Source organism: Centrocercus urophasianus, unplaced genomic scaffold (assembly GCF_019232065.1).
Source record: "Centrocercus urophasianus isolate 14NV4802_14NV808 unplaced genomic scaffold, USGS_Curo_1.0 seq_15, whole genome shotgun sequence".
Classification (NCBI taxonomy): domain Eukaryota; kingdom Metazoa; phylum Chordata; class Aves; order Galliformes; family Phasianidae; genus Centrocercus; species Centrocercus urophasianus.
Window position 1 is genome coordinate 13,726,214 of NW_024884697.1, and position 27,806 is coordinate 13,754,019.

General features: G+C 42.6%; 1 protein-coding gene across 5 annotated transcripts in view; it reads left to right on the top strand.

The window, feature by feature from the left end:
• The first annotated feature begins 225 nt into the window (after window positions 1–225).
• Window positions 226–27,806, top strand: part of KIF21A (kinesin family member 21A) — an 85,598-nt gene continuing 58,017 nt past the window's right edge. For 3 of the 5 annotated variants that reach the window (XM_042816041.1, XM_042816045.1, XM_042816042.1), the window contains exon 1: window positions 226–394. In XM_042816041.1, coding sequence (XP_042671975.1) covers window positions 306–394 — 89 coding nt within the window. In that variant the 5' untranslated portion in view covers window positions 226–305. Of the gene's footprint in view, window positions 395–2,122; window positions 2,213–27,806 lie in introns of those variants that run through there. The other 2 variants (XM_042816046.1, XM_042816043.1) reach the window with 2 other exon arrangements.

Genomic DNA, 27,806 nt, shown 5'->3' on the forward strand with positions numbered 1-27,806 from the left:
CTCTGTGAGGAGATTCAGCATGTGGGCAGAGCGTGTGCGCGCGTGCGCCTGTGTTTGTCAGTCATAGCCCTTGCCCTTCCAAATGCAGATCTTTCTTTGGTTGCCCCAGTGAATGGCACGTGGCACTGAGTCATGTGGCAGGAGAATGGAGGGGGTGAAAGTGCACCAGCTGTGACAGTGCTGCTGCCAGGGAAGGCAGTCCCTTGCTGTCCTCTGAGCAAGGATCACAGACAGAAACTCTCCTGCTACTCCCTGGCACTGCAGTTTGTGCCTTTTATGAGAACAGCTGATCTGGAAGTGAACAGATGTGCAGGTCCTATTGTGGGCACGGCAAGGGGAACCAGGAAATGGGACTTCCACAGCTCTTTCTTTTGCTTCGAGATTTCGTAAGTCTGTAAGTGTTATGATACAGCTTTATTAAAGATAAATCAGACATTGGTGATACTTACACAGTGAGGGACTGATCGTGCCTTACTTATTGAAGTTAATCCTTCAGTGAGGTGAATAGGGTGCTGGAGAGCAGAAAGCATCTACATTTTAAGAAATAAAAAGCGGGAGAATTGTAATTTTCCTGAGTCAGTAAACATTATAGCACAATACTTTTTTACATTGAAAGAATGAGGAAAAGCCAAAATAAAGCACTTCATTTTAACAAAAGGCTTGTGCGTGTTCTGGAGATGGGGGTACAGAGAAAATGTGTCACACAAGGGATAGAAGCTATGTCTTTTTCCTGCTTTCCATCTGGATGGACAAAGAGGAGGCAACTCACATGAAACATGGCGAGAAGCTACATGTACTTTGCTGTGTCAGTTTCAGAGGAGCGTTGCACTGGGTTGAAGTATTTAAGATAGAAAACATGCCTATGATACAGTAGGACCAAAATAAACATAATTGAGAAACATTTACTCCCCAAACTACTTCCTACAGCCACCTTATCACTTTCTCTTTAATCGCAACGTGGACAACAAATCCTCGCCATGAGGGTAAATCCTTTACAGTTCAGATGCAGACACTGACCCACCTGTAGTAACGTTAAGCTTAGGAGGAACTCTGCCAGACTCAGCTTGCTTAATTCGTTTCCAATGCAGATCACAGAGGAAGGGATGCGGTCAGGCAGATAAGCGACCAGGGACACGCGAGAGCTCACACGTGTGCTCATGCTCAGGGTGAGGCCGCCGTGCTGGGGCCCACCCAGCAGGAGATGCTGCCCAAGTGCAAATGCGGCTTTAATGCCTTCGTTACATTAGCGCCGCGTCAGCAGAAAAGAAGCATCGGATACATTTGGATAAGAAAGTATCCACTTTACTGAAGCTGCGAGAGCCAAAGCATAATAACCTTCGTGCTTGCCGTGTTTGCTTAAGCGTTATTTTTAGCTGGATTTGTAAATGCGATGTAAATAATCGCTGATAGCCCAACGACGCTGCACGCCAGGACGGGCCGCAGCGGCTCTGCAGCAGCTCAGCACCCCGCCCGGCTGAGCAGCCCTCGCCGCAACGCCCGGCCGCTCGCACGGCGAGCTCGTGGGCATCTCGTTACGATTCCCCAAACGGATGGAAAACCCTCCCGAGGAATGCGGATCGTTTGGGGGCAAAATAGCCGGGCTCGTTTCCCGGCTATTCGCATCGGGAATGAACGCTGCCCGCCCACCCGGCTCACAACCGAACGCCGGGCGCTCGGTGAAGGCGGCGGCAGCAGCGTCGGGCTCCGGCAGCGTCGGGCTCGGGCGGCGGCAGCCCCGCGGCCGGCGGGCACGAGGCTCCTGAGGGGCGGGCAGGCGGGAAGGAGGCAGCGGGGGGCGAGCGCCGCGCGCTCCCGTCGGGCCGCGTGCCCGCGCCGTGCCTACCGCCGGCCCGGGGCGGGGCCGTGACGCATTGCGGCTGGAGCGGGCCCGGGGCTGGGGCCGGCGCCCGGGGCTCGTCCCCCCGGCCGGCGGACCGCAAGAGCGAGCGACGGCGCGACGGCGCTCCCCGCCCAGGGACTGGCGGGGCCGCAGCGGGGCGGGGGCAGAGGAGCGGCGGTCCCGCCCCGAGCTCCGCGGCTCTACCTTAGCCGTTCCGGCACCTAAAATGGCTGGAGCGCGGCGCTGCGGGAGGTGAGCGGAGTCGCGGCCGCCGCCCTCAGCTCCTCCCGCTCGGCCCCGCTTGCGGCGCTGCCCGCCACCCGGCAGCATGTCGGCCGGCCAGGACGAGAGCTCGGTGCGGGTGGCCGTCAGGTAAGCGGCGGCTGCAGGTGGGGGAGCGGGGCGGCCCTCCGCGGAGCTGCGTCCGCCCAGAGGGAGCGCGCCGCCGCTGGGAGCTCCGCGCGGGGCCTCATTCTGACTTCTTTTTTTCCCTCGGAAGCGGCGGAGAGGTGGAAAAACGCTTCCCGAGGCCGCCTTGCTCGTCGAGTCGTTCTCGGTCTCGCGCTTTCAGCCGTATCACCGCAAAGCTCCCGCTAATGACGGCCCCACAGCCGCTCCTGCGCTCCGCGGTGCGAACCGCGCGGCTGCTTGCAGCAAACGGCAGTTTGTGTAGGAGCCGTGCTGGGAACGGAGCTTCAATCGTTCGGGAACATCAGCTCATTCAAATTACGCTTTTTTTTAATCGGAGATAAAAATCTGGTGTTCGGCAGCGAGCTCCTGGCTCTTCTCGGTTTTCTACGTGAAGATGTTACGTTTGAAGAACTTCCAGATTAGCCTACGGATGTCTTAAGTTTCAGGATGCCTTTACATAATTCAAATATAAGAGGAAATAGACCTGCACGCACGCACACGTACAGCAGAATGCACGTGTTTGGGTTGGGGTCGTGGTACTGAATGGGGATTGTGGGTTTTTTTCCCCTCTAAAGAAGGTTCTCTGCGTTACTTGCTGCTGCTCTGGTGGCACACGCGGTCAGACCTCGGGCAAGGTCTGTCTCTCCATTTGGGCTTTGCAGCCTCCGCATGCGCTTCACCTTATGCCTAATTCAGGGACTGCACAGGAAGACAAAGCAGGTGGATAGCTGTGCTAAACAGGGCGTAGGAATAAGCCGTGCTGCCGAGAGCTGCTGCTGGTGGGTGTGTTGGGGGGAACAGCTCAATAACATTTTTGGTAAACAGGCACCGCCCCTGTGTGATAACAAGGGATGTACGCTGCAGTTGTGCTGCCCGTGCAGAGAGATGCTTCTGCGGGAGTGGTTTTCTGCCCGAGCCTTTTTCACACAGAGTACAGGGAGGTATTATTCTAAAGCACGATTAGGCTGTGTATTTAAAGAGGAAAATATGAGATAGGTGTGATCCCCAAAATAGAGCATGTTGCAGGTTACCAGACTGCTCTGTCATTTGAAGAAAATATTAAATATCCTTCAAGCCAAGGCAAATAGCGGTGTAGGAGTTCATTTAAAATATAAAGGGCTGTTACTGGGAATTGACTAAAAGCTGCTGGTGCAGATATGTCCGTGGTTGTAGACGTGTTATGATAAATAGATTAGAAATAATCTATGGCAAAGGGTTGATAAAAGTGAATGAGCATGGCTCAGCTGCATTGCGATGGATCACGGTAGCTCTTGAAAACAAATCCCAAATGTTACAAGGCATGTTTCTGTAGCATAATTGGACAACTGAGGTCCTGCAGCTGAGTACAGCTTGCTAGGAATGAGGGATTGCATCTTTGCTCCCATCTGCCTGCTTTGTCAGATTAACTGTTCACATGCAGTTAATCATTTCTCCTTCTCGGTTTAGAAGCCAGGATCAAACTCTTGCACAACTGCTTTTTCCTTGCCAGTAACTTCTCTGTTATTTCTGTTTGTGTATTCTGTGTAGTGCTGTAGTGCTCTGAGCTGCAAGACCAGTTGCATCAGCACAGTGCTGTGCTGATGAAAGCTACTGAATTCTGTTTCCTTCTTTTGGTTCTTCAGTCCTTTTGGGGGACTTGAGCTTAGTTCAGCATTGGTCTCTGCTGTTACAATGATTTAGTCTGTTTTTACATGTATGTTTTATGAACAGGGCTTGCCCAACAGGAGCCCTGGCTTTTAGGTTGCAACCCACATAGTAGTAACTCGACTGAGATGTTCCAAAGGCATTTTGCCCTGAGCTTTCTGAAGAGCTGCGTTAGCTTGAGCCTTAATCAGAGTTGTAGGATAGACATTACTGAAATGATTTAGCAAATTGTTTTGTTGTTTCTTTTTTTTCCAAAACCTAGTTATTTCACCCAATGGTAGACAACACTATTCAAAAATACTTCTTTCTTTCCAACCAGCACCACCTTAAAGCTATCATTTTGTATGTTAATTGCTCCCCATTTTCTTTAGTGTAGTAATGGGTTTGTGAGCACTGAGCTAAATACTGTTTAGTGAAGCATGAAAGCTGAAAAGAATTTGGCAGGTAATCCAGTAACTAAGGTTAAATTCCCCACTTAAGAAAAAAAAATTCTTTCCGTATTGCAGCCTCCACTGAAAGAGTTGTGGACTCGCTATTTTGGTAATAGTGTGCAACTTCAACAGAGAGCTTTGCTCTGTATTCCTCTGCGTGCCTGTGTGTAGTGCCTGTTTTCAGATGAAATCAGGGAGGCCTCGTGATGGCTATCTGAGCTCTTTTTTCTTTTACATGTGAAAAGCTACTCTTTTTGTCAAGCTGAAATTACCGCCTTCCTTCTGTCAATGTCTTTTCAACAGATGAAGATTCACTTTTGTTGAGGAAGCTCTGAAGTGCTGCAGGCCATCAGGCAGGTAGTTCTGGAATCAAGTTCACAGAAGGATGTCAGTTAGAGTTTCAAATTTTTGGGTATTTGCCATGTTAGCCACGATGTAGTGTAACTCAGGCTTCTTATGGGTTGGGTAGATGAGGTTCTCACCAACTGCTGCGATCCTCTCTAGCCACAGTATGTGTTGGTGTGGAACTTAGTTATTGTGTGAGCTGTCTGGGGCTTGGGACTTGAAATGTCTCCAACAGGGGAGGTGGCAGTGCCTGTCCTCACTCTGTATGGGCATCCTAGGGCTCGGAGCACCTGGTCTATTGCGTGGTGTCCTTGCCTAAAACAGCAGGGTTGGAATGAGATGATCTTAAAGGCCCCTCCCAACCCATTCTGTGATTTTACCAAGGCTGATCTGAGCATACAGAAAGGTTGGAGTTAGCTCCTTTGCCTTTTTGACACAAGTTAAACAAGGGAACTCTTGAAGAGAGTAGTAATGGATGGATGGAGTTCATCAGAAGGCTTGCTTGGGGGACTTGCCTCTGCTGAAGCATAAAACAGTGTCTGTTACATGTATCCTGTTATAGAGAAGACAACAGAATTGTGCAAAATGGAAGTGTCTGTCTTCTAGTGCTCCATAAGAGAAGGATGGCTTTAATTCATGCTGAGTCACTGAGAGTCCCAGACACAAAGATGATAAGCTTCAGCGCTGATTGGTAATGCAGCCTTTTAAGATGCTGTATGAGAACAGAGGAAGAAATAATAAAGAGTTATGTGAAAAGGTGAATGGCTCTGGAAGTGACCAACAACCAAGGAAAAGTACAGTGGTCACTGAGATGTGGTTGAATGATGCCTCAGGTGGAGCAGACAGTGAAAGGGCATGAACTGTGTGGTGGTGCAGCTGAAGGAAATAGAGCTGTAGCATCGGGCATGCTGTCATAGAGGAGGATGGAATCCAGTTGAAACTGTGTTAATGGCCAAAAGCAAAGAACCAGGAAAATGAGTAGTTAGGGGATGGTGTTTTATCACCAGGTATATTTAATATCAGAGAGCAGTGAAGGGAAGAGCTGTGGAAGTGTTTTATTGATTAATTCATTTATTTTTAAATCCTCCTTATGTTTGAGTTGATGTGCTTTATTCACTACTTTGGCAAGAGCACGAGTACCACTACTTCAGCTGCTGCTGTCAGGGCTGTGTTACAGCCCTCAAGCAAAGAGGAGCTGTGGGATATGGACACCCACATTTCCCTGAATCATCTCAGAGGTGCCCTTCTTGTACCCACCCTGGCTCTGCCATACACTGTAATGCTGCTTCACCACGGTGAAATGTGATGTTTGCCAAGTATGGCAATTTCATGTACAAAATATAAGGCATCTGTCAGGAAACTTTTTAAGTAACAGTGAAAGTAATAATTGTAGCTCACTAATGAAACCTTCTATTTCTGGTATTCCAAGAGGGGAAATGTACTGATTACTAATTCAATGTCAGTATGTTTGTTTGTTTATTTATTTATTTGCCCAACTAATCAAGCTGCTTGTGGCATGAGATCAGGATATGCTGTGAACTTCTGATAAGGCAGATGGGATGTGTTCATTCCTTGTAACCTCAACCTTCTGCTGCATAGATTTGTTCTGGAAGCTCTGGGTTTGTTCCTCCCTTGTCCCCAGTTCCTGAGCTACATAGTTGGCTCACTTCTGCACTTCTTGCTCTTTTGCTAGTTTCTATTTTTTATTTTTTATTTTTCCTTCCCATCTGCTATTTGAGTACCTTTCCATCTTTCATGTGCTTCCCAGCAGTTATTTCTAATAGCTTCTGCACCGAAGTTATTTTCCTCTGTGCTGGATCCAGCTATTGCAAGCAGGAAAGGAGTTGAGTGGAAGGAACCTGTCTTTTTGATGGCTGTGCTTTGAAGCAACTTGTGTGTTATAATTAATTTTCTTACTTAGGTTGCTGTTGCAAATGGCTCCACAAATGTCAGCTGAATATCCATGCCTGCTGTGGTGTATATATTGCAGGCTCTGGAGGTACTGGTTTCATGCTTCCCGTACAGCGCTAAGCATCTCTTACTATTTAAATCGTTCTGTGAGTAGTTAAGCAACAGAATAGATTACAGTAATATCCACTGGATCCTAAAAATGAATTTTCTTCAGTTACAATCCAGCTGTAATTATGTAAGGATGTGAAAGTTTTTCAGGAAAAATATCTGAGAAAATGATGTATGAATGAAGTTCAGCAGTCCAGCAGCATGCAATTATGCAGTAATGCCCTGTAAGGGCGAAAAAAAGTTGTTTGGCAGTATTAAATAGTGATTTTTTTTTTTTTTTTAGTCTTGTCAAGTGTTGGGAAATATTTCTGTTGGAGAGTCTGTTAATGGAAGGATACCAAAGAAATCTAGCTTTTGGAAAGCTCACGTTGCATATCTTTTGTAAGTTTTCATGTTACTCTTTGCACCGTGACTTAAACAAACATTCCCTTGTCCTTTGCTGAAACTTTATGCCACCCCATCCATATGTTTTGCAGTTTAGCTAGGAAAAAAAACACAGCACCATCTGCTGCTGAATTAATTCAGGTTTCATCATATCTGACTCGATCATCCGTAACTGATATTGCTTGGGGCAGGCTGGGATCTGTGATCTTGCTTTCTAGGAAATAAACTTGCCTTTCCACGGCTCGTGAGGTAACCACAAACTCATTCTTTTGTGTAGGGGAAAGAAAGCCTAGTCAGGCATTTCCCTTCACGTTATGTATTCCTTGCCAAAAGATGAATGCGTCTTCAATTGTAACAAAACAAAACCGACCAGAAGTGGTATTAGTTTGTCCGTGGTTGCAGGTGGATTGTATTTTGAACTTAAGTAAAACTTGTAGAAGACTTGGGAATTTAGTTCACTTTGGAAATCTGGTTTCCATTTGGTGACGTTCTCTTTGCTGCACTCTGTAGAGAGTTAAAGGAATGTCTGTGCTACAATGTGAGCCCCATTACTGAGCTCAGGGCTTCACCTTTTCCTCTTTTCTGTGCGGCTCCTGTGAGTTCTTCTACAGTAACTGAATGACTCTTGTGCTTGGGATTGAGGGAGCCTTGCTCCCTCCCTCTGCTTTCCCTTTCTTTGCTCGAAGTGCTTCATAGGTTCCCCTTGCTGCTGAGACTGAGATGGCTGCTGAAGTTTTCACTTTTCTCTTAAGTTGCATGATTACTGATAGGAAATAAGGCTGTTTTAGGTGCATTTTTTTAGCTGATTAAGGAGAAGATTCTGTATTCTGTCATATCTGGGGCTGCTGGAGCAGATGTTTTTTTTTTTTTTTTTTTTTTGTTATACTAATTTAATTCCTGTGTAGAGCACTTACAAGAAGTTAAAAGTATTGTTTGAACTGGAGAACAAAAAAACTTAATTAGAAATCAAACACAATCTGAACGAGTCCAGCAAGAGTAACTACATGAGCTGTGCCTTTTTCTTGTGTGCTCTTTCCCTTCTTCTCTAAAATTATTTTAAATCTGTGCTCATTTTCTTTCTGTTATTACTTTCTGTTTTTGTAGTTCTCTGTATTACTTTCCAGTTTTCCCTAGTGAAACTTGGCTGAGATAAATGTCTGCCCCAGTGTGACTAAAGGCAGAAACTCAGCCTTATTTTTTTCCAACAAGTTCTCTAGTTTGATGCATTTACCATAGCAACAACATGCAAATGGAGACCAGTGGAAGGGTTTTAAAGGCAGTGGCACAGTGACTTTGATGTGCAGAGAAGGTCTCTCCAATATATTTTTAAATGTTTAAAATGTGAACCTGCCCACATTGCCTTTGAAAATTCATGAAGGGACATACATGCCTGAAACCTTTCCGTCCTTGAAGTTGTTCTTGTTGATTCTGAAAATTCTAACTTTTTTCAACTGATTCATTTATTGTGTGATTAAAACCAGTTGTGGTTTTCTTGTTTTTTCTTTATGACCTTTCCATATGCTGCAGGATCTGTTGTGAAGTGCTTATTACGGACTGTATGTAACTGGGATGTGTGATAGATGCTTACGGTGCTCGTCTGGTGGTGTTTATATCCACACTTACTGTTCTGTGTTCAGTCTCTGGCCATAAGTCTTGCTGTCTACTCAGCATCAACCACAGCATGATCTTAACAAGATTTTTAAGTGTAATATTAGTACTGCTGGAGTGGACCAGTTAAGCTGCTGATACAGAGCTAGCCACTGGATTAATGTAAAATGTCTCCTGGATAGACTCTGGGAACCAGGAGTGAGGAGTGGGTACCATTTTTGTTGTTCAACAGCCTTCAACAGGTTTGCTTAAGTCCACCAGTGCTGGTGTAACTTATTTTTCTGATCAGTTGACAAGTGCTAGGCTTGCTGTCTGGGACAGTGCACACTTTAGGCAACTTTAGGATTTAATTCTATCAAGCAAAAATGAATGATGCATCCCTTGAGTTGGTGGAGTTCCAGCAAGAGAGGCTGAGAGCAACGAAACATTCATAGAAGGTTTTAAAATGATTTTTCGTTATGCACAGTAATCTACACGTGTACAAGTTGAAGGATGTTTTTGGAAATGGATTTAAGAGTTTGTTTTCTCATTGGTGCTGCTTGTATTTGTACTGCTATAGGACAGCTACGTAGCTCGGGTGCTTACCTGATGCTTAACTTTTGCAGGACATTGTACATCTAATGCAGATTCTGTATACTTCAAGTACTCCAAGTTTCCTGAAATGCCACACAGTAGATGGAAAGACACTTTTTTTTTTTTAATTTTTTTTTTCCTCCCTCTTCATGTATTTTTAACTTAATTAGTCCTTCTAAAGGCTCGTTATCCCAAGATCCTGGGACTGCTCATCTCTCATGCAGTAGTTTTGATCAGATACTTATGCCAGCTGCAGTAGTTCCTCTTTTTTAGTTTGTGCTTGATTCTGTCCAGAATCACTGTGCCTCTGTCTTTACCTTATGAGTCTGAATGATATGAAGGTATGTAGCGAGCCTTTCTTTTATTTCTTTTTTCTAATCTTCTTGTGCTCTGCTGGTGCTTCCTGTTTTGCCTGCTCAGAATTGTGTCTTAAGTTCCTCAGGCCAAAGATACAGCTTTAAAGCATAGTAAGCACTTATAGAGTTGTGTAAATAATACATAACGCAGTATAATGAGAAAAACAGCTGCTGGTAAAACACCTTAGTCATTACCTTCTATGGAAAGTGCTACAATCAAAAACTTCTGTTTTGCTAAAGCACCCATATGGCTTTGTTTCCATAACCCTCTCCCCATTCTTCTCCTGATTGTTTAAATTTTTTTTTTTTTTTAATATGAAAAGAAACACTGATCCATAGGAAATGGCTGACTGATCCTCAGCAAACAATACTTTTCATTGGTTTTTGCTCCGTAGCAGTTGTCCAGGTAAGGTGTCTTTCAGTCCTTGGTCTCAAATGTGTTCCTTTTGAAGTCTAAATGTTTAATAAATATTTATTTCTGGCTCTGTAATGTGATGCCTTTGAATACTGCATTTTGTTTTCATTGGTTTTGTTTTTTTTTTCCCCCTGCTAAGTATTACCCATACATGTTAATTTGGAGACTGGTATTACTGATATTTCCCATGTTTTCTTTTTTTCTAGTTACAATTATGTCACAAGTGGATAATCTGTACATTTGAGATACTTTTCTCATTAAACAAATAAAACTGTTCTCTGGTCCTCAGTGTATTTCGAATATTTTCATGCAGGGCTGAGGAAGAGTAAATATTATACATATCTTTTTTTTACACATAAGAGAGAAGGGCTACCCTGCTTACAGTTTGAAGTAATAGCAGGTCAGAAAGAGGGCCGCCAGTTCAATCTGCATTACCTGTAGTGCGATTTACACTTCTGTCTGATCTGATCACCCAGCCCATCACTCAGGGACAATACAGATCTGGGGTAGGAGTGAACTACTATTGACAGGTAAGCCATTTAATACTGAAGTACATTGATTGTTAATATCTATGTATTTTTTACTGCTCCCAAAGCTAATTCTTTCCTCATGGCCTGTGTGGTGTTGGCTGGTCATCTGGTAAACTTGCTGTTTTGGCTCTGAATTTTGAAGCTACCTGTAGGTCTGCTTCATTATAGTTGCTAGCAAAGCCTTTGGAGAACAGATGGGCTTTCATTGTTCATTGAATGTCAACAAGTAAAGCCTTGCTAGGCCCAAAAGAAGAATAAACATTCTACAGTTGAGAGCTTCAGATGAAAGTGCTTTGTTCTGTGCTGCCAGGTCTGAAAGCAGGGCTAGCCCATCGTGAGCTGATTCTTCTGTTTTTTAACTCCTCTGACTGCTGAGAAGTTTTTTGGGAGGTAGAGAGGGGTCTTATATCAAGTGATGTTAGCCTACATCTTGGATGCTAGTTGACTGACAGTAAAGGGCAAGTGTACTCTCTGCTGTTGTTATAGGCAAGTGATTTTTAATAATATATGAAAATTAATCATGAAATGAAAGTATTGTGGCAAAAAAAGAAGAAAATTAGACTTCAGAGAAAATGGAGTTTTTATGCAAGGCACAAAGTCATCCATGATAATCCTGATAATGTCTTGGCTGATGTCCAGCTTTCAGTTTCAGTTCAGTTCAAGAAAAAATGCAGACTAATTAGAGGGAATTGAGGAGAGAAGGGTGATTACTGGGCATCTAAAAACAGGGCTGGTTCTATAATGTGAGATATGAGAAGGTGAAGATTGCGAAGAGCTGTGTTTTGAAATACTTAGTGCCAAATGCAAAGTAGAAGGGAATAAATTGTTCTTCATGTTCCAGCCAGGTTAACAGGCTTAACCTCCAATAAGAAAAGTGAAAGACAGGAAGTAAGCATTTATCTATTGTTAGGATGGATGTCCTGGGGCAGTTTGCAGAGATGTGATATCATCCATAGGAGAGACTTCTAAAAACAAATCAAACTGATATCTGTCATGGATATGGACATAGATGATACTAGTACAGAAAAGTAGAGTGGGTGAGTAATCTCTAGGACATTTTCATGTGTCTTCCATCCCAATTGCCTGCAATTCCATGAAGTTGCATGTCCATTGTCAAGGCCTGAATTCAGCACACTTGAATCATAGAATGGCTTGGGTTGGAAGAGATGTCAAAGGTCATCTAGTTCCAAATTCCCTTGCCACAAGCAGGATTGCTGACTATTACATCTAGCACTAGACCAAGCTGTCCAGGGCCCCTTCCAGCCTGGCCTTGAACACCTTCAGGGATGGAGCATCTACATCTCTGGGCAGCCTGTTCCAGCACCTCACCATTCTCTCTGTGAAAAGTTTCCCTCTGACGTCTAGTCTAAATCTTCCCTCCGTCATAAAACCATTATTCCTTGTGCTGTCACTATCTAGCCATGTAAGAAATTAATTTCCCTCCTGTTTATAATCTCCCTTTAAATATCAGAAGGCTGCATGGATGTCTTCCCTGGAGCCCAAGCCCCCTCATTCTGTCTTTGTGGGAGAGATGCTCCAGCTCTCTTACAATCCTCGTGGTTCTCCTCAGGACCCTGTCCAAAAGTTCCGCATCTTTTCTGTTTCGTGGGCCCCCAGCCTGGTTGCAGTGTTCCATATGGTGCCTCATAGGGGCAGAGTAGAGAGAAACAGTCACCTACCTCCCCTGCTGCCACCTCTTTTTTGATGCAGCCCGGGATATAGTTGGCCTTCTAGACTGCAGGTGACATTGCTGGCTTGTGTTAAGTTTTTCATCTACCAGGACCCTTAAGTCCTTCTCGGCAGGTCTACTCTCAGGGAATTCTCCTTGAGAACGATCCCATTCAGATGACATGGTATGCTTGTGGAAATGTGACAACATCCGTGTTAACAGAAAAGCCTTGGAAATTTGGAAGGGTAAGCTTAGACAAATTTAGGTTTGGAGGAGCCTTGGGATGTTATCTGATCAAACCTCCAGCTCAAAGCAGGCTCAAAACTAACTTCAGGGCAGGTTGCTCAGGGCTTTATCAAGTTATTATTGGAAAAACCTTTAAGAATGGAGATTGCTCAGTCTCTGGAATAACCAATACTTGACTGTTCTCAGGTGGAATTTTTTTATTCCTTAGACCGGGTTGAGAAGTGTCTTGCTTTGGTTTGTGACTGCTGTCTCTTCTCCTGACTTCAGTAAGGGAGCTCAGCTCTGTCTTCTTGGTAATTTTCTCAAGTATTTGGAAGAGAACAGGCAAGGCCTAAAAGCCAGCAAGTTATAGTAGGGTCTGTGTCTACAGGCTGTTGGGGAGGGTGAGCTGTGTGGAGAGCTTCAGCAAAGGGACCACAACCTCTTCAGATGAGTTCTGAATGTGATGGGCATAGCGAGGTCTTGGCAGATGGGCAGTCATATAGTGGTGCTGGTAATATGGCTGCTGTTGGGGGGTAATGTGTTGTAATCAGACGCAGCATGAAGTACTGGACGGTTTTGTTTTGTTTTACATGGCTAATGGGTTCGTTTTGTTCTGAAATCTATTTCCCACCCACTACCATTGTACCCCCGATCTTGAAGATCACTTGGTGATAGATGTGGTGTTGCTGCTGCCTTTGGAATGTCATTCAGCAAAGGCTAACAACATGCTTCCTCCTCCTCTCTGCAAGAATGCTTGGCAGTCATCTTTGCCTGTTTGCCACAGTTTAAACTCATTTATTTTTTGGCCAAGCTGACTAACAAGAATAATTAACCTTCAGCACTGTTACTGATTTCTTGCTTCTTGGATATTCATGCTCTCCTTAACCATCTCATAGAATAATTGTGTCAGTTACCTTGTTCTGCCAGTGACAGTTTGGGTTTTGTTCTTATAATTCTGGTATGTTTGGCAGTATATATTCTTCAAGTCATAGAGAAATGCATGGAGTTGGTCATTGCATTATCACATGAAGCATGTGATAACCTTGTGAATACAACCCACAGCATCAGTTACTTATCTTGGAACAGCTTCCTTTGACTCTTAGGAAATTAATCTAAAGGAAATTAAAGGAAGTTTGTGCCTTGTCAGTTTATGTTTTGTCTTTGGAAAAATGGATTCTAATATTTTCAGGAGCGTGATTTAGTTACTTATTTTCTTTCCCTCTCCTTATTCCTCTGGATTTGTGTTCCACATAATTAATGTGTAACACTAGACAAAGTTAATGTTCAGTTTGCTTTATGTTGTTGATATCTGCCTTGTATCTGTGTGTTTTCTGGTTGAAGTTCAATCTATTTAAAACAGGAATATGTTGGTAGACAGAGGGAAGTGCCTCAAAACTTGTAGCATCTGCATCTTTTCTTGACCACATCTACCTGTCAGGATTTCTCAGACTGCAACTAGGAAACATTACTGCCTCCCAAATTATATCACACGTGTCAAGGAGATTTGTCAAACTGTAGGCTAGCCACTAGAATGTAGGTTAACGTTTTTTAATGTGAATTCTGTAATTTGTACTTGCATTCTTTTCAAATTAAAGCTGTCTGGGGGGAAGGCTGTATATGTAACAATGGACCAGTGGGGCAGAATGCTTGTCGTGTATTGCTTGACATCATTTTAGTGGAAACAGCTCTCCTGTTTTGTTGCTACCTCAGTATTGATGGGCATAGCCATTGCAGCACTGCAATGTGTGTGAGAGGTCCTGTCCTTTGCTCAGAAGTTACATCAACTGGCATTGTGGTGTTTTTCCATTCGGGTAACAAAAATAAACTGTAGGAACCTGACTGTTAATGCACTTTCTGTTCAAAATATGCAAGTGCTGTAATTTGAAGTTAGCATATTAATATGTGTTTTAGCAATAGCTGTACTTCAGCTGTGAAATTTCTGCATGTGTTGTTTTTTTTTTTTTTTAATAGAATCACTGTGACATAGTTTTGGCTCGGTTCTTTGTTGCTTGTTAATGCTGCATTGGTCACTTCGCTGTGTTCCATTTCAGCAAGATTTGTCTCTTAGCTTCTGAATGCCAAATCTCTCAGAATGGCTCTTGGGGGTGACATTCAAAACTAATCAGTTTAAGGCATGATTTTAAAGTATTGCCATAGCCCAGGATTTATGCACTAACTGATTGTAGAGCATTTTCCTTCTGAGTAACTCTTCTTCTAGTGCGGTATACAAATTAGATCTTAGAGGTTTGTTTTCATCGTCTGTTTGTTGTTTGAGGCTGGAAAGTTGATCTCTGGAGAGCTTAGTATTAGATAAGGAGAACATCAGAAGAAAATCTGGTAGGCAAAACCAAACATCAGTGGAACGATTAACATGTGAACACCAGTGTTGGTTGACGTAACGTGATACTGGATGTGTAACATACAGTGTGCTGCTGGGAGAAATAGCTGAAAGAGCGTTTGTTTTCAGGAGAGAGATGTGCTGCAGTACTTGGCATTGTCTGGCTGTACTGTCTGTCTGGGCAGTGATGCCACTGGTACAACCTGTATACAAGGTGCCCCCTTGTATATGTTCTATGTGCCAGCATGAGCAAATGCTCAGGCAGTGGTCACAGGCCATCTCTCTTTTCTCTCTTTTTTTTGTTTTTTTCCTTCTGCTGCTGCTTCATTCAGTGCAGGAATGAGCTGTAAGGCCTTGGAATCCTGCTGCTGTTTATGGGGTCGTCTCTATCATTAAAATATCAATAAACTCATCTCCTGAGTGTTCATTCAGTATGCATGCAAGGGATGCGGTCAGTTAATTTGGAGAGCTACAGACTGTGAGAGGGCATCTTTTATGTAGGACGTAAGTTCTTTTTGTTGGTTTTTGTCTTAATTTTTTTGGTCAAATTTTTCTCACTTAGTTACGAGCTCCGGTGAAGCTTCATTTAAATTGTTAACTGATGCAGGTCCTGCTGTGACAGCAGGCTTGTGGTGGTGTGTCACTGCTGTACCGTTTTCCAGCTGCTAAGGCTGTGTTGCTGCATTTTTGTTGCCTTTGCAAGGTCCCTCTGCCAACAGTGCTGCTGTGGATTGGAAATCAGGAAACCCAAATGTGCTGCTTTGCAGTGTCTGCTTGGAAATGCAAGGCTTAACTTATCCATATAAATACAGAGTTAGTGGTTGTGGGACCTCCACATGACACTGATGTTGGGTGGTAGATAAAAGACACAGATTATGTACATTTTATTTCCATGGACTCTGATAAGATTATCTGACATACTGTATAACACCAGACAACAGGACTTAATTGAGAATCCAATTACGTGTTTAGTTATAAGCATGATTGTTTGTGAAGTGCAACCAATCCTGACCTCAAACTTTGAGGCAGGGAAATCTTCTTTTATTAGTTCTAGATAATCCTGCTCCCTCTTCTGAATCTGTGGCTCATTAGTTTCAGTTTATCTTGCTAACACGCATTGGCCATGCATTTTTAATTCAGTGGTCTAGCAATAGTTAACTCTAAATATGGTTGGGAAATAATCCATCCATAGTTTCCTTTGGGCCTTGCTAATTATTCATGTGATGAGGCTTGTATACGGGCTGCACTGCAGCTGTACTTCGTTTGATGTCAGAGTTCTATATTCCTGTGCAAACAAAAGTCAGGTGATAAGGCATGGGCAAGCAAAGTCTATAGTTGAAACCAGGGAGAAAGCAAACTTTTCTGTGAGGATCTTAAAGTGGTACCATCTGCTGAACTGTCACGCTTCTCCTTCAAAAAGTTAGATTTTAGTTGGCTTTTAGATAGAAGTAGATTTCAGGTAGGCCTTTGTTGTATCTATGTAACTTTTTTGTGTTTGTTGAGATTTATGATGAGGGCAGTGGTTAGGATGTGGTCAAAGCCGAGAGCACCCACTGAGTGGAAATGATGTTCTTTGTGTAGGTGTGAGAGGCAATTGGCTGATTCACAGCAATTAGTGATGTAAGGTTTGTAGCTCGCTGTAATAACATCACGTGGTCTGATTTCTTAGCGCTGGTAAGGAAATAGCTTGAAATGGCTTTAACGCCATTCGTGTGACCCTTTCTGGAAGCCTGATGCAGGCCATAGCATTCTGAAAGTTTTTACTGTGTCCCTCCAGTCTTCTCAGCACAGCATCTATCTAAACCTTTCATCCATTTTTCTGCCTCTCTTTCTTGAGGACTGAGACGCTGATTGACGTTCATAGATCAAAGTGGCTCTTAATCCACCGTACTTCTTTTTCCATGTCCATTGCTTCTGGTTTCTCTCTCCAGCTTGTTTCTACTGCAGTGTGGGTATTTTTGTGAGAGGGCTGTGTTTCTGCAACAGTAGGTATAGCTTCTCTGTAATTCCGTGTGGCATGCTTCTACTTTCCATGTAGAAGATACAACTCTGACTGCTTTCTCAGCAGTCACTATGGTGATGACACTGTGGCACTAAAGGATACAGTTTAGTGATGGGGGCTTAATAGGGCAGGCTGGATGGAATGCATGATCTTGAAGGTTTTTTCCGACCTAAATGATTCTATGATTACAGCCTCCCAGGTCTTTATGTGCTGCCAGTAAGTCATTACTGCATTGTTTTTTTCGAATGTCTGTAGTTTTTCTACTCCTAGCAAAGTATTTGTTATATTTGCTGTTGATTCTGGCAAACTTTGTGTTTACCTTCCTTTCTACACTGATCAATCCTGATCAAGTCCAGTTTAAGCCACAGAGCTCTTACCTTGCTCAGTGTTAAAGGCTTGGAGGAATGAGATATTTGCTCCCAACTGTTGTGGCAGGGCTGTAGCAAGCTAAATTGGCTTTACTGATGTCCTGTTGTGCTACAGCGTAATGAACAGCTTAAATTTTTAAGGCCATTTGGAAGAGTTTTTGTCAAAACACTTGTTCTGAAAGTATCTGTGCTACCTCCGGTGCATGTGGCCACTAAAGATTCTTGCATCAACAGACCACGAATAATTTGCATCAATAGTTTCTGAGAGCAGCTGGGAAATGTATGGTGCAGAGGTATTGTGTGCCAGGAAAAGCTGATTGAATTCAGACAAGACAAAGAAACTGGCTCTGACCCTGGAGAAGCGTGTCTGGACAGACCTTTCTTTCTGTCCCCCAGGAGCCACAGTGAAGCGTTGGGCAGACAGAGAAGGGATCACGGGATCAGGTGCTGCTGCTTTGTGTGCGAGAGCCCGGCGGCTGTGTACAAAGGGGAGGTCCATAAGCAAGGGCTGAGCCTCTCCTGTGTGCAGTGTGAGTGGAGAGAGCTGGTTTTAATGTGTCTGAGGTTTGTCAGTGCACGATTATTTGTTCTTAAAAGTGACTTTGCATTTGTAGCTTTGGAGTTCTGTTTGGAATTGTAATCTAATCTGAGCCTTAATGAAAAATTAAGCATCCAGCTAGAACGTGAAGCAGAAAGCACTCAGCCTCACTGTTAGGCTTGCATCCATATTAGTTGTTTCAAGGAGACACAAGTAACTAGTTCTTTCTATACTTTACTCACAGTGTGCATTTGATGAGTTGAGGACATAGCTGACTCGTGAACCTGTCAGTTTATGTTGCAGTGCAGTACCAGGGTGCGCTCATTTCTAGGACGTGCTCTATCCTGGAGCTAAAACTTTGTTTAAACGATGTTAATAGAATTTTTAATAGTGGTAATTCCAAGCTGTACTCTGCTAGTGCAGTGAGGTATGTATGCTAGCAGCAGTTAAACCAGGGCAATGACTGCATTTGCACAGTGACTTCCACGCTGATTTGCACAGCCAGCAAGATCGATCTGGCTGTCTATTGTAGCTTAACCGCCAGAAGACTGAGCAGCCTTTTCTATTTTATGTTACAAAAAGCCAGGAATATGAAATTGGCCCATACTTTCCCAGTGAGGTAGAAGAGCAAGTGCTGTCACTTTCTGTTACCTCAAAATCTCTCCTGCTCACTCAAGTGGTAAGTTGAATATTACAGTCAATGAGTTACTTGGATAGCTTTAACTCTTAATGTTGTCCTGAGATATGTAATGTCAAAGCATCATATTTTTAACCTCAGTCAGGTGTTAAGCATCAGCCAGTTTTGAAGCATTGTAACAGCTTTTTTTTTTTAAGCTTAAGCTAGTGTAATATGAGTGTGTTTCTACAACTTAGAGGATGCTCTGCTGACAGTGGGGAAAAGTAATACTGCAATGTACAGGCAGCTGAAGTAGCTACAGCTTTTTGCTTACTGCAAAAATTTTAGCCCGAGCCAGGCAAATACAAATAATTTGAACATTTCAATCTTTTATGTTTAATAAAATATGAACAGTTAAAAAATATTTCGAAAATGTTTGTGGTTTATCAGCTGTAAAGCTATTTTCTATGCAGTACTCGCATTTAAATTCTGGTCTTCGTTATTGTCAGGCCTCCACTTTTCTGCCAGGACTGTTTTAACATGGTGGTTGCATGCCAGAGGTGTTTGTTTCTGTGAGAAGTGGAAGCTTATGAAGGAGGAGAACTGGATTTGTCTGTGACAAGGTTCTACCCTAACTCTATGTAGTTGCATATAGTTGTGGTCTTTAAGTCCTTCAGTGGTCTGTCTCCCAGCCTGGAAAACGGGCTGAGGATGTAATGGTGGCAGCTCAGCCCACAGTGTGGATACTGTTGCAGCAGAGAGCTGTCTGACTACTGGCATTCTGATGTGAATTTCTGTATGGGAACTGGTTTTTGTATTAAGTTCTAGGATTAAGTCCTTGAATTTACTTTTTTTATTTTTTTATTTTTTATTTTTTTATTTTTTTATTTTACTAACAATGCTGAACAAATCTTTAAAGACTGGTAGTCTTCATTGGCAGTACCAGCTGTTTCATTAGTCAGCTGTGGCCAGCCACTTTTGCTTTACTTCTCTTGTTGTTTTTACTGTGATTATTTCAGGTTTCCACTGATATTTCCCATATAAATGTTGAACAGAATCATAGAATAGTTTGGATTGGAGGGGACCTCGAAGTCCACCCATCCCCAACCCCTGCCCTGGGCTGGCTGCCCCCCACCAGCTCAGGCTGCCCAGGGCCCCATGCAACCCGGCCCTGAGTGCCTGCAGGAATGGGGCACCCACAGCTCTATGGGCAGCTGTGCCAGGGCCTCACTGCTCTCTGACTAAAACAATTTCCCCTGACATCTAATCTAAATCCTCCCCTCTTTTGGTTTAAAGCCATTCCCCTTTGTCCTGTTACTATTAGTCCATATGAAAAGCTGGTGCCCCTTCAGTTTATGATCTTCAAGAACTGGAATACCACAGTGGGGTCTCCCTGCAGCCTTCTCTTCTCTAAGCTCAATGAGGTCAACTCCCTCGACCTTCCTTCGTTAGGAGGGTGCTCCAGTCCTCTATTCTGTCATTAAAAGAAACTTTCCTTTTTTTTTCCCTCCCCTCTTCTCTGTCTACCACATTTGAAAACCAGTGTGCAATCAGTAAAAAAAAAGATTATGGTTAGTCCAAATTTTTTGCCTGGTTGAAACCTCATGAGGAGTGTTGTTAGAATTAGTACCAGGAGACTCGAAACTACCTCAGCTTTTGGAGAAGATAAAAGCTTCAGTTCATGTTTGTTCAGTCAGTTCATGTTTGCCTGAAATGCTTGCTTCCAGTGAAAGAGTATCCAGCATTGTACCAAACAATCAATTCAGAGCATGACTTAGAGTGGAAAAATGCTACCTAGTGCATTTCTAGCATAGTTTCCTGAATTGCTGACTTTCAACTAACTTTAGAGGTCTGCTGAAGCATCATCTGAAGCTGCCCAAGAGCAGGAAGGTGGTAAAGTCGTCATAAGGCAGCTGAATGCAGTACCACTGCACAGGAAAATGAGGATGGAGGATCTCTAATTTTTTTATGCTCTTACAACCAACATAGATATGTACTGCAGTCTTGCAAATGAAGGAAATAGTGAAGGGAATAATTGAAACCGGAATTTGATATTCAGACATAGAAAAATGTATGGAACCAGAAGGACTGAAGGAAGTGAGTAGCATTGTTCCTTTCTGTCTTGCAAGTTTTAAAATAGGTAATACTAAATAATGTGAGTGGGTTATTTTCCCTTACTGCACAGTTAGGATTTACCAGCTCAGAGCCTTCAGTCATCGCTTGGAACAGTTTACCTTCTGTTTTGAAACAGAGCAACTTCTGTTCATCGGAAACAGTCAACAATAAATATGAAGAAATTTTCTGCAGTTTGCTTTGGAACACAGTGTGTTGGGTGTTGTGGATACAACACTGGTGGTTTAGTTATTTATTTTTAAATAAGGAGTGGCATAGAAGTCATGCAGTGTTTTTTGTTCCAAGAATGCTGCACTGAGAAATGAAGAATGAAGGCCCTATTCAGAGCAGATTATTAAAACACTGTTTTTAGCTGTCCTGTCCCATTGTGAAGTTCGTGGTTGTTATTTTAATAGTATTAGCTAAGCAGTAGTTTCAGTAATAACTAATGACAACTTGTAATTTTCTTTTAATTGACCTGATCCTCCTTTTCTTTAGTGGGATTATTTGACTGTAATTACCTGAGATGTGGCTAGATTTAGCTATGGTAAGTATGTTAGTAACTTTTTGTTTATTTTGAGGTAAGTGAAGTTGATGTGAATTGTAACTCTTGAAGCTGTTGTTCTGCCTGTAAGACAAGGAGCTGCCCTAGACTTCCAAGTGTATAACTGAGGAGATATTCAACTTTATATAGAGAAATAATTTCTTTTTTAAATAGATTTCTAAGGCTACTGCAGTCTTGGCGTAAACTTGTCATGATTTCTGTACTGTAGCTCTAACTGGGCTGTGGGTGTGTGTGTAGGTGGGCATTTGTGAGAAGGAAAGGCAAATCTGAGAAAAGGAGTCAATAAATAAGAGTTAACCTTTGTTGCGGATGTTGGAAGCCTTTTAATTGTAAACAAAGTGATAGAGTATCTCTTTTTAAGAATTTAGCTATTTTGAAGAAATTTTGAAGAAACAGACGAATTAAAAAGGGGCTTGCACTTAACAGGAAGAAATTGGACAGCCTGGTGTTGTCATGACTGATAGGTTGTTAGTTTTTGTTTTTGTTTTTTTTTTTTTGTCATCTTGCCTTACATCAATTTGTTTTATCATTCGTATTCTCTACAGGAAAATAAAGTTTTGAATAACTATTGCTTGGTTTGGTGCTTATTACTAAAGGTACTTGTGGCTCTCATTCTTGATATCCCTGGAAGCATTGGCAAATAGTAATATTAGGAATTTCCTAAATGTGTGCACTTATTTTTTTAAAAATAATTCATATAATTGCTTTGAGTATATCTTTTGTTCTCAAGTTATTCCTTTGCCTTAACATATGCAAAAACACTTTTTTTTGGGGGGAGGGGGGGGCAGGAAGGGGAGGTGAAAGAAGGGATTAGTACAGACATGATGTCATTGCCTTGCATGCAGGAGAGTCCATCTTTTGAAACAGAGAGCTGCAATTGGTTCTGCACCTCTAATGGAAAATACTGTGTGGGCACTATTAGTTCATTTATCTCTGTTACTGTGATGCTGTGGGCAATGTTTTTGAAACCAGTGTCGCAAAACTGTATTAAAGTTTGACGCTCATAATTATATCGTAGCTGCAAATGTGCCTTATAGAGAGCTGACAACATTACCACTGGTGCTGTGATTCAGATAGCTTTGTATTTAGATGTTGGGCCCCAGCTTACAAGAAGTGCCTGAATTACGCCCTGATCCCTGAACTTTAAATGTGGCTCCTTTAGCACTCAGACTGTGCTTTTGCATTCTTGTCTCTTCTTCCCCTGTGCTTAAATAAATGCTGTGCTGTTACTTGGTAAAGCAGCAGTGATTGAAGTATTTTGTGGCACTGGATAATCTCTATTCACCCCATCACTTTTGACAGAATTGTTTCAGCTCAGTTGAATTTTTAGTCTTTACATTTCTGGAAGCAAAATGTGTATAAAATATTGGCAGTGCTTCTTCTTATTATGCCTCACTTTTAGGCTAGGCAGTGCACTCTTCAGCAAGATTACCTTGAACTCTTTCAGTTAAGCTTTTTTATCTTAAGTTACGTAACATTTGTTTAGCAGATTTAATCTGTTAAGTGTTCAGCTGTGTATCAGACAGATGCAACAAAAAGTGTATTCCTTTTCCTGATACTGCCCTAATTACTTAATACCAAGGCTCTGATGCTAACAACAGCATGACTCAACATTAGATGTCAACTAAAATGAGCCGGTGCCTTCTAGAGTTTCTTTTTGCTCAGTTTGTAAAAGGTGAAAAATGCTATAGTTTCAGGGCTAAACCCTTCTGCCGGGAGTTGTTTCTGGTTGTGTGACTAGTTTGGGTTTGTGCACAGTCTGTACAGCTTGGTGTCAGACCTGCTAATGCTGACTGAGCTTTGTATTCGACTGCATTGTAACAGTAGAGATGCTTGCTCATGCATCTTGTTTTCTAAATTTACTCATTTGTGCTTCCTGATGAGGAAAGACAGCCTCTTCAGGCTAATGAGCTATATGGGCAGTAGGTGTCTGTAATCCTTTCAGTACTGGAGTACATTTAATTGATTATAGGAAGGGCCAGTGTCCTTTGTGACTTTATGGTGTGGTGCAGGCGTGCGTGTATTCCTGTCTGTTATAAAATTAATTTAGTTTTAGGAAGACATAACTCTGTGTTTAATTTCTTGGTAACAAACCATAGGTATTTCAGGTCTTAATTCATAAATTCAGCTTTGCCCAATTTGCTTAGATCTAATTCTTTCTTATGTATTGCTATTTCACTGTCTCAGAGACAGGTGGTTTCAGGAAAAGAAACCAAGGCAAGTGCTACTGTAGGATAGTTTTTTGAAGACTGTTTGCCTTAGAAATGTAATTTCCCCAATCAGTTTAGCTGTAATCAAATTGCAGTTGGAGCTCTGCCAGGTCTGTGCTTGGCAGACATGTGGAGGCTTATGGTCACGCTGCTTTTCCAGCACTGCTGACCTTGTCTTGAACCAGAAATAACTGAGGCCTGTGCAAATCCTGCAGTACAGTCCTCTCTCTCTCTCTCCCCGTCACTCTTTTTCTCTCTCTTTCACTCAAAAGTCAAATTGTTCTCAAAAGCTGTGTATTTCTGACCTCCCTAGAGAGTGAATGAGCCTGGGAGGTTTGGGTGAAAGAATTCATTCATGTTGTAACAAAATATGTCAGAGGCCCGCCAGTCTTTTTGGTCTCTCATCCTTGCTGTAGGAGCCAGGTGTGAGGAGGGAGCAGCAGGGCAGCAGGACTGCATGAGGCAGGCCCGGCCTTTCCCCTCCCTGTGTTTTCTGTTCTGGGCAGCAGCACATGACAGCATCCTCACACTGACAGGCAATCTGCGCCGCATGGCCTGCTAGCTTGTTACAGAAGCGCACAAGAATTAACATAAAATCATACAGCTGCACTGTTTTCTGGCAAGTAGAAGAGAGTGCCCAGAGATGCAGCTGCCATGCTGTGCTCCATGAGCCAGGCAAAGCAGCAGCCTGTGGGCCTGCCCCAGCCTGGCACAGCGAGCGTCGTGCCCGGCACCAACAGCTTGTGGTGCGGCAAGCTGCTGGGAAGGGCGCCTGTCCTGTGTAATTGAAGTGGTGTGTAAACAGAGGGGGGGAAAAAAAATGTAGCTGATGAGGTAGAGATTGCATGCATAGAGGAAGAACAGGCCTAATCTACTTACAGCTGTGGTGTACTTCCTCATCTAAATCTAATTACAGCTCTCCATTTGCTGTCTTCTTGTTATTTACAAGTTGGATGTGACAGTTCTCAGCACAGAAAAAAGTGTTCTGCCTTCATGTTTTTGAAGAGGTTTTTTTATTTTTTGTCTTTAGTTAAACAAGGCAACTATTAACAACGCAGCATCTTGGAGTCTTGCTGCGTGCTTTAAGCTAATGGTTTAGAGGTCATGCTTAATGGGTACACGTGGACGGAAGGGATGCTGATTCCTTATCAGCATCTTAATAAGATGTTGGAATAAAATCTTGTCCCTCTTGTGCAGTCTTGTGCCTGTTGCAATTCTTAAACCTTAGATCTTAATCCATTTGTTCTGTGGGATGTTTTTTTCTCTGGTACTGCCAAACTTGCATCTGCATCCTACCTGACGTGCCTGAATGCTTTCAGATGCCTAAAGGTGGGAAGCACTGGTACACACATAGATTATCTGCTTTGCTTGGTGCAATTATCGTCTGAGTTACACCTGGACCTTGGATTAATATGGGCTCCAGGAACACGTAAGATGAGCTCCACGTAGTTTACAGCAGCCATGGTAACTTTGCAGAGAAACATTGATGGGAGCAGTGCCCGAGCCTTACATAAGAGTGATAGGGTTACAGTCGTCTGAGCTGCTCCTTGTTGCCCAGGCTGGGTGTATGGGTGCATGGCTCAGGGGTGCACAGGCTTGTGGGGCTCCAGCTGGCCCCTTTGCCTTGGGGGTGACCTGGTGCTGTGCCAGGTGCTCAGCTGCCACAGCTTTGCTGCTGGGCAGCATAGTACTAAATCCTTGTAACTTATTTGTTACTGCATGAACATGCCCTTTTTACAGCTTAATAGCAGCAGGTGTAGTACACCTGTGGTGTAGTGCAATTCCATATTAATGGTATGATTAGCCAAAACCACTGAATACTAATAATTAAGGCATTCAGAAACAGTTACTTTCTGCAGAGACAGCACTGCATTACAAAGGCACCCAGAGTTTGCCGTATGCTTTGTTTGCCTTTGTATATAAGGTTTGCTGTCATTCATCATGCATTCAGTAGTTAAAGTGCATCATGAATGCTTGGTTTTTCTGCCATTGTAAGCACCTGAGACAGGCAGACAGGGTTTCACTCATCGAGGGCTACCAAAGCTGCACTGCATTTATGGCTTGCTCTGAGAGAGCCACCTTGCTGGCACAAGACAGTTGCCTGGGACTTCATCTCCAGGATCCCCTGGCAATGCAGGGCTGGCCTTGATGGGCGATTGCCATGCAGTACTAGCTGTGGGCTTTGGGTTTGAACTGGGGTTTTCTTTTGTGTTATTCTTAAGTAGCTTAAAAGGAAAAAAATAAATAAATAATAAAAAAAATCATGTTATTCCTTCAGAAGGAGTTGGGTTGGAGGTGTGATATTGCTTTGTAATACCTTTTTTTTTTTTTTTTTTTTTTTTGAATACAAAATTTTGGAGTGTAGATATATGGATATGTTTCTCGGGTAAAAATGCAGGAGAAAATCTCGCTAAAATATTTCTTGGACTTTTCATATTTGCTTCATTGGCTACCAGCAACCTCTTTGGAAATGCTGAGAAAGACATTACAGAGCTATATCTGCACCAAAGGTTAGTGAATAACAACTTGCTAAATAAAAGCATTTTTACACATGCTCGTTTCTTAGCACCATGGTGTTTACACAGGAAATGGAAATGTAGTGGTGTTGTGCTCAAAAGTGCTGGCAGCTGGAATGGAAACTCAGAGCTGGTGCTGGTGGGAGGTGGAAGGTTTGTTCCTGGGTCCTCATTGCTGTGGTAACAAGATAGACCTGGCATTGACATGGGGCAGCTTTGTTCATGCCTGTAAACTTCATTAAGGTATAAAGGATGAATGTACTGATTGACTAGTTCATACAAATCACTTGGAGGCTATGGTTGTGGCCTCGTTTGGAAGTGCTGATTAATATACATCATATTATATCATAAGCATATCATAAGCAAGCTTTCTGTGTGTGCAAACAAAAATAGTGAAAAGCAGAAGTATTGTGTATCTTTGGGATGAAATCTCTTTAGCTTTCTTAACTGCCTCCATGTTGAAGGTGTATTTTTAATAGGAGTGATTTAATGAGTATAAATCATAGAATCATTCAAATGGTTTGGGTTGGAAAGGACCTTTAAGATCATGTAGTTCCAACCCCCTGCTATAGGCAGAGACACCTCCCTCTGGACCAGGTTGCTCAGAGCCCCATCCAGGCTTTGGATGTGGTGTAATAGAAAGGGCAGGGAATTGTGAGGCCAAAATAATGGCAGGAAGCCATTTTCTCTTATTCTGGTTCTGGAAAGGTTTTGTTTTTCCATTCATTAAATGTTTTATTAGCTCCTCCTGTGTTTAATATTTCATATGCTCACAGGTGAAACTTATTGTGTGAAGTTTAGTAGGCTCCATTTGTTAAGAGATGCATGTTGGAGAGTCTTGGGTGTAAGGCTGGTTAGTTGCTTTCCTGCATAGAACCCTGTGATTGGAGCTATATATGGAATTATGTCTTCCAGACCAAGGCAAAAAATGTCCCCCATGGGCAGAGTTTGATAAAAATGAACTTTACAGAAGACAGCATCAGCATCTTTTCTTCTTTACAACACTTAGCTTTTGACTTTTAAAACAAGAATAATTTGATTCTTTGCTCTTTATATGTCACTGTTAGGAGTTCTTTCTAGCTTATTGCTGTTATGTTCTTGTGCTGAAAAGTGTATAGTAACTGTAATTATTACCCTTAGTTACAGTAGAGTAAAACTTAACACGATGATGCAAATTTAAAAAAAAAAAAAAAAAAAAAAGGGAGTCTCATTTTCTTTAATATATGAAAGAGGAGATTAAAGGAGGGCTTGATCATAGATCATTAGTTTTGTGAGGGCTCTCCTAGGGGAAAAACTAGGTAACAAGGAGATTCTTCACTGAACAGGCAGAGGGAGAAGACTGTTCAGTAGTTGAAAGGATATATGTGTGTATTTAAAAAAAAAAACATATATATATATGATATCTATGACAGTGTGTATATAACATTGTGTATTATAATTTTATACGTACTTCTAAATCTGTGACTATTTTCATCTCTGAAAATAAACTAAAGATACTTTCAAAAATAATACTATGATGTTATCTAATTTAAACAAATTAATTATGGGAAGTTTGATGGCTTGCATAACACTGGGTATTGACCCCCCTGAACTGTATAATCTGAGTCTGTTCCAGCTGATACTTTTTAGGAGAGGCATTATGCACCTATTCTACTGAGAGATTAGTTCCAGGACAATGCAGAGCCTTACCATGCCATCTCTGGATATTTTAACCCTCTGTGATTAGGCAGCTTGTCCCAATGTGCTGAGGCAGAATAGATTTAGGGGATTAAGTTTCATGTGTGTGGCCTGAAGGCTCTACAAAAGTACATAAAAACAAGGCTTGGGTGCGTTCGTGCTTTGGAGAGGAGGTGAGGGAAGGATGTGTTGTAAAATGTCTGGGAAGTTGCCACATCTATGGAGGTGTGATTGGAAATAGATGGAAAACCTCTGATTGTATGCAATTAAGAGAGTAGCCTGAAAAACAGGTGGAGTGGGGTCATACAGAAGACAAAATGGGTGAAGTCGTATTGGTGCTGGAGAAAATCCTGGTGGCAGACTGCCAGACTGGGATCTGGGCAAGGAGAAATGACAAAAATGAGCTCTTTC